Here is an 8,770-nt window from a genome sequence, read left to right as displayed (position 1 = left end):
CTTCATCATTAGGGTTCTTACTATGGTTATGGATTTCAACTGTTCACCTAATTTTCCACCATCATCTTCCTTATTTCTCTGCAATCCATCATTGTTTTCTGAAACTGGTACTCTGTAATCATTCATGTATGCATGAGTATTGGACTCCATGTACAGAAATCCACGAATCTCGAGTCAAAACTCGAGAGCACAGCCCCCAAGGGAAACCCTAGGAAAATCGCCTAGAACACCCTCCCAATGAAACCTACGGAAACCTAGAGGGAACTTTTTTTTTTGAGAATTACTAATTTTTAAAGTTAACTTTGTTATTTATTAAATTTCAATTCTAAAGTTAGTTATATGTTTTTCGTTGTAAAATTCTGAATAAGCTGATATGTTATCACACGGGCGATAATTCTTTGATTATTCTCTATGTTTTATATTTTAAAAGTATTTTTGGAAAAGAGAGAAGTATGGGGGTGTTACAAGAGGTCCACCAAAAAACCAAAGGAAAATTGATGAGTTCCTAGAGGCCTTGAATGCTTGTCAACTTAGATTGATGTGGTTCGAGAGGAACCCATTACTTGGAGTAATAAATGTAGAGATGAAGATAACACCTAAACGCTTGATAGGGTGCTCATGAATGAGGAGTGGCATGCCAAATTTTCGTGTTAAAACACCGAACACCTTCCCAAGCGCAGGTCCGACCACTTACCTGTGAAGATAGCAATACATCTCCAAATTATTGTTGATCCAGGGAGGAAGAATCGAGGAAGGGGATTCAAGTTTGAGAAAGAGTGGCTCCAAGATGAGGAGTGTGCGAATGTGGTGAAGGAAGCTTGGCAATTGGTTCCCATAAAGAGCGTGAATGGGAAGTTGGCTATCTGCGTGAATAGGCCCAGAGATTGGAGCGCGAAACGACCCACTGATTTCAAACCTGAAATTGAAAAAAGGAGAGACCATATGCATGAACTTATAGGCCTTAAACCTACAATTGCGATACTTGAAAAGGTGAGGGAGGTGGATAATGAGATAGATGAATTGAAGAAAAGGGAAGAAGTGTACTGGTCCCAAAGAAGCGGTCAAGATTGGCTTAGAGATGGTGACGAAAATATGGCATTTTTTTCATAGAAAGACTAACCAACGTAGAAGTCTTAATACTATAAAAGGGGTTAGGTATGAGGTTGGTGTTTGGAGATCGAAAGAACAGGACGCCGAAGCGGTGTTTATTGATTATTTTCAAGCTCTTTCCACGACAAGTGGGGACAAAGAGGAACGCCATCAGGTCCTAGCCATGGTTCAGCCGAAGGTTACAAGGGAGACGAACAGAAATTTATGCGCCCCTTATTCAAGAGAAGAAGTGATTCTTTACCTCAAACAAATGCACCCAACGAAAGCACTCGGCCCTCATGGTATGCCTGCAACTTTTTGTAAAAATGTTTGGCTTCTAGTTAGTGAAGATATGCTGAACTTTGTGCTTGATAATCTTAATAATAATACTCTCATTAGATCCATTAACAACACCCATATTTTATTGATTCCGAAAAAGAAAGAGTGTGAATCCACAAAAGATTATCGACCTATAAGTTTATGTAATGTATTGTATAAACTTGTGTCGAAGACAATCTCAAATAGGCTTGTAAAAATTCTTCCTGATGTTATTAGTGAATGTCAGAGTGCCTTTGTCCCGAGTAGACTCATTACAAATTATATACTTGTTGTGTATGAATTATTTCAATATTTGAGGCGAAAAAAATAAGGGTGTTAAGGGGTTTGTAGCGATGAAATTAGACATGAGCAAAGCATATGACAGGGTTGAATGGAACTTTGTGATTGACATGATGAAGAGACTGGGTTTTGATGATAGAGTATGTGACCTTATTTTCAAATGTATATTCTCAGTTACATACTCTTTGTTGTATAATGGTTTCCCAGCTTGAAGTTTCACTCCTTTGCGCGGCCTTCGGCAAAGGGACCCCATCTCCCTATATTAATTCTTGTTGTGTGTTGAAGGTTTCTCATCTCTTATCCAGGATGCGGAGACAAAGAAACATATTCAAGGAATAGAAATCGGTAGACATATGCCTCCTATATCTCACCTGTTTTTTACAGATGATACTCTCTTATTGACTCGGGCTACTGAAGTAGAGGTTGATTCTATTAAGGAGATTCTCATGACATATGAATTGGCTTCTGGTAAAAAAATCAACATGGAAAAATTAGAGGTCTCTTTCAGCATGAATGTTAGTAATGAGTCGCAGAATATGCTTCTTTCGAAGTTGAACTTCCAAGCTGTTGAAGAGCACAAAAAATATCTTGGGCTTCCAACCTTTGTTGGAAGATCTAAGAAAGTTGTTTTTCAAGTGATTCAAGACCGAGTGTGGAAGAAAGTCAAGGGGTGGAAAGAAAGATTTTTTTTTCTCCGGCGGGAAGAGAAGTGTTACTCAAGTCAGTGGCTCAAGCCATTCCCATATATGCAATGCAATGTTTCAAAATTCCCGAGAGAGTGGTGAATATCTTGAATTCCATTTGTAGGAATTTTTGGTGGGGTCAACAAGGAAGTGAACGAAAAATGGCGCTGGTGAGTTGGAATAAATTGTGCCTTCTGAAGTCGAAGGGAAGGATTGGTTTTAGCAATTTGAGTGCCTTCAATGATGCTCTTATAGCAAAACAATGTTGGAGATTGGTGACAAACCCGGATTCTTTTGCGGCAAAAGTGCTTAAAGGCAAATCTTTTCATCGAACCACCTTTTGGAAAGCAAAACTTCCCAACTACTCTTGCTATACGTGGCGTTCGATTATGGGAGCTAGGGAGCTGCTATCTCTTGGGTTAAGCTGGGTTATGGGCAATGGTCGAAGTGTGAAGTTTTGGGAAGATAAATGGTCACCTAACCTTCTGGGGGAGACTCTTTTCGGTCCCACCTGCTGAGCATTGTAAAGATATGGTGTGGAAGTGGCGTAATGAAGATGGTATTGGCTGGAGGATGAATGAGATTGATTCTCTCGTAACTAATGAAGAGAGGGAGGCCATTTCGAAGATTAGATGTAGTGAGAATGGCTGCCTGGATTTTCTAGCATGGAATCACACAAAGAATGGTGAGTTTAGTGTTACAAGTGCCTACCATCTAGAAATGAAGAGAAGGAGTGGTAACATAGGTGGTTCGAATAAGGACCCCTTGAAACACCCGCGGAAGAAAATTTGGGAGGCAAAAATCCCGCAAAAAGTAAAGCACTTAGTGTAGCGCACGATGCTTAATGGTTTGCCAATGAAGGGGAAGATGTATGACAGGGGAATGAGGATTGATCACCAAGATGTGGGGAGGAGAAGGAAAATGTGGAGCATGTAATGTTAAAATGTAGGGAAAGTCGAATAATGTGGCATGTATTCCCGGCTAGAATTGATAGTAGAAATGTGGAGTGCATGATGGTTGAGTGGTGTAGTGGCTTGGTGATGCAATAAAGGAGTCGGGGACATGGGTACTTATAATGATGATTTTATGGCATATTTTGGAATGCGAGGAATGCTTGGGTTTTTGAGGGATGGAAAATGGAGCTCCAGGCTATATGTGAGAAGGCATTAAAGCTTTCGGGCGAATTTGAAGTCGCCTTAATTCGAGAGGACGTTCAGCTGCCCAACCACCACGAGATCATGAGGTGTTGGACCAAGCCGAATGATCTGTGCTTAGAAAGCAAACTATATAGGCAAGAACTCACTTCAAAAATGGATGCGAGCGACACAAAACTTACCTTGCTATCCACGAGACGACATTGAGGCTAATTCGGATGCAGCCATTAGGGAAGGGTGTCGTGGGTTAGGTGTTGTGGTCAGGGATGAGGTGGGATACGTTCTCATGGCAGCGGGTGAGAGGATGGAAGGGGTGTGGTATCCTCAAGAGGCGGAAGCCCATGCCATTCTTTTTGGTATGCGGCTCGCGTTTGATGTTGGGTTTAGAAGTCTTGAAGTGGAATCGAATTGCGTACAAGGGATCAATATCCTAAATGGGATGAGAGCCCGAAGTTGCACCCAAGTTATTGTTGATGATGTTTTAGCCTTAAAGAACTCTTTTAATTTTTGTTCTTTTTCTCATGTTAATCGTTTGTGTAATAAGGTGGCCCACCACTATATGGCTCAATTCTCGATCTCTTTGTTTGAGATGAGAGTTTGGATGGAGGACCACCCTGCTGAACTTTTTTCTCTTGTCCTTGCGGACAAGATGCTTATTGATTAATTGAATGGCTCATTCCCATAAAAAAAATATAGCTGTTAAAAACGACAACCAAAAAAAGCTACCACAAAAATTCTGATATTTAAAAAGAAAAAAGTATTAATCCACCACGAATTGAATCTACATAAATTTCAAAAACTAGAAATTTGATCTAGCCTACAATCCGGAAAAGATTGAAACCTAGTACGAGCATAAAAAATTCCCTGTATTCGTGATAGTTGATGCCCCTATTACTGTTTTTACACAGACCCAAAATGACGAACTAATATTCAAGGCCAGGATGACTTAATTCTTTTAGGTCTCGTTTGGTTGCACTTGGGAAGTTGATCTTCCCTTGATTTTTCACTTCCTATGAAATTTCACTTCTTATGAAGTAAGCAAAATTGTTTATAGGCTATGGGAAGATGGAATTCCCATGAAAAGTGACACTTACCTAGGGGAAACTAGGTAAGCAACTTCCCCCATTGTGTGGGAAGTAAAACTTCCTAGGAAGTTCCACTTCCTGTGCTCTAGTTAAACAAACATCTACTTATACTTGCACTTCCTAGGAACTTGCAATTCCTAAACAATTGGATGTCAATCAAACAAGGCCTTAGTATATCTTTCGGATGTCTAGACAGCCATATAAGATAATGATATAGATCAAATTTGATCTCAAGTCTTTAATAGCAATCATCTAAAACTTTACCAAATAAACTAACTAGCATTCAGGAAAAATGACAGTTATTCAACATAAAAGGATACGACAGAGATGCCGAACCATATATCAGCGTTAGCCAAAAGTTTTCAAGAATTAGTGATACAGAAAAGGGGTGATCTATCTCAAATAAAAATGACATGTTCACCCCAAAAAAGGAATACATAGCCAAAGCATACACATCAACCCTAGGCTCACCAGTGAATCCCACAAATAACATATCATTGTATAATCTGAAATTACTGAAGCAAAAGAACAAGACATCATCAGTATAACACTCCAACAACCATCAAATATTATATTTAAGCAAGTTCTATTTCCCCATAACAAGGTATTAACAATTAAACATAGGTACTGTGGACTGTATGGAAACACGCAATGAAGGCAGCTTCAACATGCAGGAGCATCACGCAGCACGGCTTTTGATAACATCCAAATCCATCTCAGAAGGATCGGTTGCTTGCAACTCAACTTGAATACCATCCAACTCTCTCTTGAACCTGTCTTTCGAGCTGGCGTAAATCATCTTGCTTCTCACCTTTGCTGTGTCAGGGGACCTTACAAAGCAATGAATGAGCAAAAGGTGTTAATTAAATCAACCACGCATGAAAACCACTTATTAGGTGCTATATTATGGCTGACAAGAATTTACCATGCAATGAAGAAGATCCTGCTCTTTTGGCAATTCTCCGCAGTCACAAAATCAAAATCATAAACAGCATATCTGCATTCATCAGCAGGAATGCTTGCAGCAAAATCCTCATAGCTTTCAGAAGGCTCACCAACCTTTTCCACTATTACCTGCTTTTGCTTTTCTTCAATCTTAAAAATTATGAATCGGTAAGTCCTTTTCGTCTTCAGCTCTAAAAATTTGAGCTTGCACTGATCATCAACAGCCATCCCCGATGCAGCATTGGCCTGTACAACAATTTCAGTGTACATTACAACTATATCACAAAACTACCGTTATACCGGCACACAACTAAGAACAGGACATATATAGCAGCAATTCTCCAGAGACTGAAAATCAAATGTTTTATAAGAACAGTCATTCTATGACCCTAATTTTATAAGCTCTTCTTGTGACAATTATAAAGACCTGAAGATAATCTCACAATTTATAACTGACTTGAAACAGAAAGAGGTACTGCTCAAAGAATAAATGGCAAAAAGAGTGCAAAGATGAAAACACAGAAATTTAGTTGCTGCTGGCTGGGGATTAATCTACAAGAGCAAGCAAGTATTTCTACTTATTGGTTTACTCTTTCAAGTCTGCAAAGAGAATTTGGCTTCCATCACATGAGTCAGAAAACACATTGCAAAAAGTAAGCTGAAAACTTTTAATGCACTTTTGATAAGGGAAAATATAGGCAATTCAAGGAAGAAAATGATTTCAATCTGGCATTTTTATAATCATAGACATGGATCATAAAACCTCCTCTATCACCACACAAACTGGGCGATGATTAAAGTTTTGACCTACGAAGCGCAAAAACCTTCCCGAAACCCCAAATGATCGTGCTTGTAAAGCCTGGAAAATGGCTGTGGCTTGAAGATACATTATTACCGAAATGTTTTTGTTTCCAATATCACAACCCAGTCCGTGCTACAAGGGTTTTGACTTCACTGCACAAATAGCTTTTTGGTGAAACTAAAGCTCTTTCTCTTGTCTACTCCCCATGTAATTTAGGTCCTTACTCCTTAGGATGATTAACAATTTACACCACTTCATATAATCGGGACATCTCAAATAATCAAGACATTATCAGCATGAAGGAGAATACGAACAATCACATCGATTTTTTTCAAAGGTTAGTGAATTCTTTGCCGTCAATTGCAACCAGTCTCAGCAAGCAATGAACATAAGAGATATTGTGTACTCATTTCTCGTAAGCTTTGCTGGCCAAATCAAATGAGAAACCGCAATCAAATGAAAAGGAACAAGGGAGTAGCCTAACATCCATCAGACGAATCACATACTCTCATTCTAGCCCATCGAAACAAAAGCAAAGGATAACTCCAACAATCAATCAACCACTAGATAAAAACGCAGACAACACAAAAGAATCCTTAGGAAAATCAAAATGTCTCCCGTAGTTCCTCTTTAACAGCATAATTCAGATCAGCTAATCCTCAAGATGGCGGTATCTTAGATAAGCACCGGACAGTTGTGTGCAACAAAGTCCTCATATTGAAACTTAACAGCTACATACATTCTAAATTCGTAATACAAGACATATCATCAATCATAACATCCGACTAAAAACAACGAATCTCCAATCTCATCAACAGAAATCTCTCATGTAACACTTCATCAGCTACATATGTCCTAAATTCGGAACACAAGACGTATCATCAATAATAACATCCAACTAAAAATGACAAATCTCCAATCTCATCATCAGAAAACTCTCAAATTTCTCATATTCATATCATCTAATAACTCAAAATATTATATTCCCTCAGGCCTGTTTAGATTATAACAATTGCTTAGTTGCTACTGAAGCTAGCCATTTCTAACCAACACGATTCAGCATATAATTAACAGATCCTCGGTGGCTGCGATCACTCTAAAATCGCATCACTTTCTAGCATATCACTGCAAATAATGCTATTAAATCGTAAACTCAATTTTAACGATGAAAAAAGCTTCCGAAAAATTTAAATGCAATCACTAGTACAAAAAAAAAAGGAAAAGCCAGCCAATAACTAAACAAAAAGAGAACGTTCAGATCAGAAAACATAGCAAAAATTGGACAAGAAAAATTCGCGAAAAGAAAAAAAACAGAAGTGATGCTCAAATCCACACCAAAGAAAAACTTGAACAATTTCATACCAAATTTATCAACCGATTTACTATAATTCCAGATCGAACAACGATATATGAAAAATCAAAGCATATTTTCCACCAAAATAAACCTAGATTCATACTCTCTCCAAAAAAGAGCAAAGTAGCTAAGAAAATTAAAAAGAATTTTACCATTTTTCCTAAGTGAAGTAGCAGCACCTGCGATCGAGGGGGAGAGAGAGTGGAGAAGAGCGATCGAGAGAATATAGGGCTTTGGTAGAGAGAGAGAACGAATGTATAAAATGGAGTTATTTTTACGAGGCTAGAATATTTTCTTTCTTTCTTTATTTGTGGAATTTAAGCTATGGTATTTAGTTTATTGTTTAGTGGGGTATATTTGTTGGATCGGGAGTTGGGCGTTTGGTGTGTCAAACGGGTAGAGTTGAACACGACAGGGAGCCTCACGAAGATGAGAAAAGAGAAGAAATGAAAAAGCTAACACAATATTAGTGGTGTGGCTTACGGAGATCGATTAGATGGAGACATGGAGCCATGGAGGCATGGAGGTGTTATCCAGTAGTAGTACGCCATGTCACATTCAAGCCTTTTGTCAATTATGGGTTAGATGCAACTTACACGTGGCGCACGGGTTTAGGATACACCTGGTTAAATAAGCAGAATTAACTTGAAAATGAGTTTGAAATGTTTGAAATGAGCAAAAAAAAAAAACTTCAACGTGGGCAACAATAATATTGAAATAAGTAAAATTTTCAAGTGAGCAAAAACAACTTTGAAATGAGCAAAATTGATTAAGGAATGAGAAAATAAGTTTAAAAGGAGCAATATGTCTTTTAAATGAGAAAAAAAATTAGGAAAATTTCCGCAGATATCCCTGAGATTTGATGTAATTTTCAAATTACCCCTCACATTTGGAAAATTCCTCAGATACCCCCGAACTTTGACTCTGTGCTCAAAATATTGACAGAACTCTAACATTGTCAGGGTTTATTTCTCTTTTTCCTCTCCATCTTTATCTTCTTCATCTCTTCTCCCACCATCCTCCATTAATAACATCCTAAA

General features: G+C 38.3%; 4 protein-coding genes across 4 annotated transcripts; 3 read left to right on the top strand and 1 right to left on the bottom strand.

Annotated features, from left to right (window-relative positions):
* Positions 1-1,760: 1,760 nt before the first annotated feature.
* On the top strand, positions 1,761-2,492 carry LOC104886994 (uncharacterized). Its single transcript, XM_010671572.1, has 2 exons — positions 1,761-1,847; positions 2,013-2,492. Exons 1-2 carry the CDS (start codon positions 1,761-1,763, stop codon positions 2,490-2,492), a joined length of 567 nt encoding a protein of 188 aa, XP_010669874.1.
* A 59-nt stretch (positions 2,493-2,551) lies between these two features.
* On the top strand, positions 2,552-2,908 carry LOC109134410 (uncharacterized mitochondrial protein AtMg00310-like). Its single transcript, XM_019248148.1, has one exon. It carries the CDS (start codon positions 2,552-2,554, stop codon positions 2,906-2,908), a length of 357 nt encoding a protein of 118 aa, XP_019103693.1.
* A 13-nt stretch (positions 2,909-2,921) lies between these two features.
* Positions 2,922-4,208, top strand: LOC104886996 (uncharacterized). Its single transcript, XM_010671573.2, has 2 exons — positions 2,922-3,075; positions 3,682-4,208. Exons 1-2 carry the CDS (start codon positions 2,922-2,924, stop codon positions 4,206-4,208), a joined length of 681 nt encoding a protein of 226 aa, XP_010669875.2.
* An 888-nt stretch (positions 4,209-5,096) lies between these two features.
* LOC104886977 (actin-depolymerizing factor 4) lies at positions 5,097-8,050 on the bottom strand. Its single transcript, XM_010671548.4, has 3 exons — positions 7,883-8,050; positions 5,555-5,820; positions 5,097-5,459 (listed from the first exon to the last, which is right to left on the bottom strand). The coding sequence occupies exons 1-3, from the start codon at positions 7,883-7,885 to the stop codon at positions 5,309-5,311; spliced, it is 420 nt and encodes a 139-aa protein (XP_010669850.1). The 5' UTR covers positions 7,886-8,050; the 3' UTR covers positions 5,097-5,308.
* Between the last annotated feature and the right edge of the window lie 720 nt (positions 8,051-8,770).

The sequence above is a fragment of the Beta vulgaris genome, chromosome 2 (assembly GCF_026745355.1).
Source record: "Beta vulgaris subsp. vulgaris cultivar EL10 chromosome 2, EL10.2, whole genome shotgun sequence".
Classification (NCBI taxonomy): domain Eukaryota; kingdom Viridiplantae; phylum Streptophyta; class Magnoliopsida; order Caryophyllales; family Amaranthaceae; genus Beta; species Beta vulgaris.
Note: the sequence above shows the minus strand (reverse complement) of the source record. Positions and strands in the feature narration are given on the sequence as shown.

Coding starts and splice junctions, on each gene's coding strand:
- LOC104886977 (XM_010671548.4), bottom strand. Junction 5,460..5,554: donor AGGATCTTCTTCATTGCATG/GTAAATTCTTGT, acceptor TTGCTTTGTAAG/GTCCCCTGACACAGCAAAGG.
- LOC104886994 (XM_010671572.1), top strand. CDS start 1,761: ATGAAATTAGACATGAGCAAAGCATATGACAGGGTTGAATGGAACTTT. Junction 1,848..2,012: donor GACTGGGTTTTGATGATAGA/GTATGTGACCTT, acceptor TCTCTTATCCAG/GATGCGGAGACAAAGAAACA.
- LOC104886996 (XM_010671573.2), top strand. CDS start 2,922: ATGGTGTGGAAGTGGCGTAATGAAGATGGTATTGGCTGGAGGATGAAT. Junction 3,076..3,681: donor ATGGAATCACACAAAGAATG/GTGAGTTTAGTG, acceptor CAAACTATATAG/GCAAGAACTCACTTCAAAAA.
- LOC109134410 (XM_019248148.1), top strand. CDS start 2,552: ATGGCGCTGGTGAGTTGGAATAAATTGTGCCTTCTGAAGTCGAAGGGA.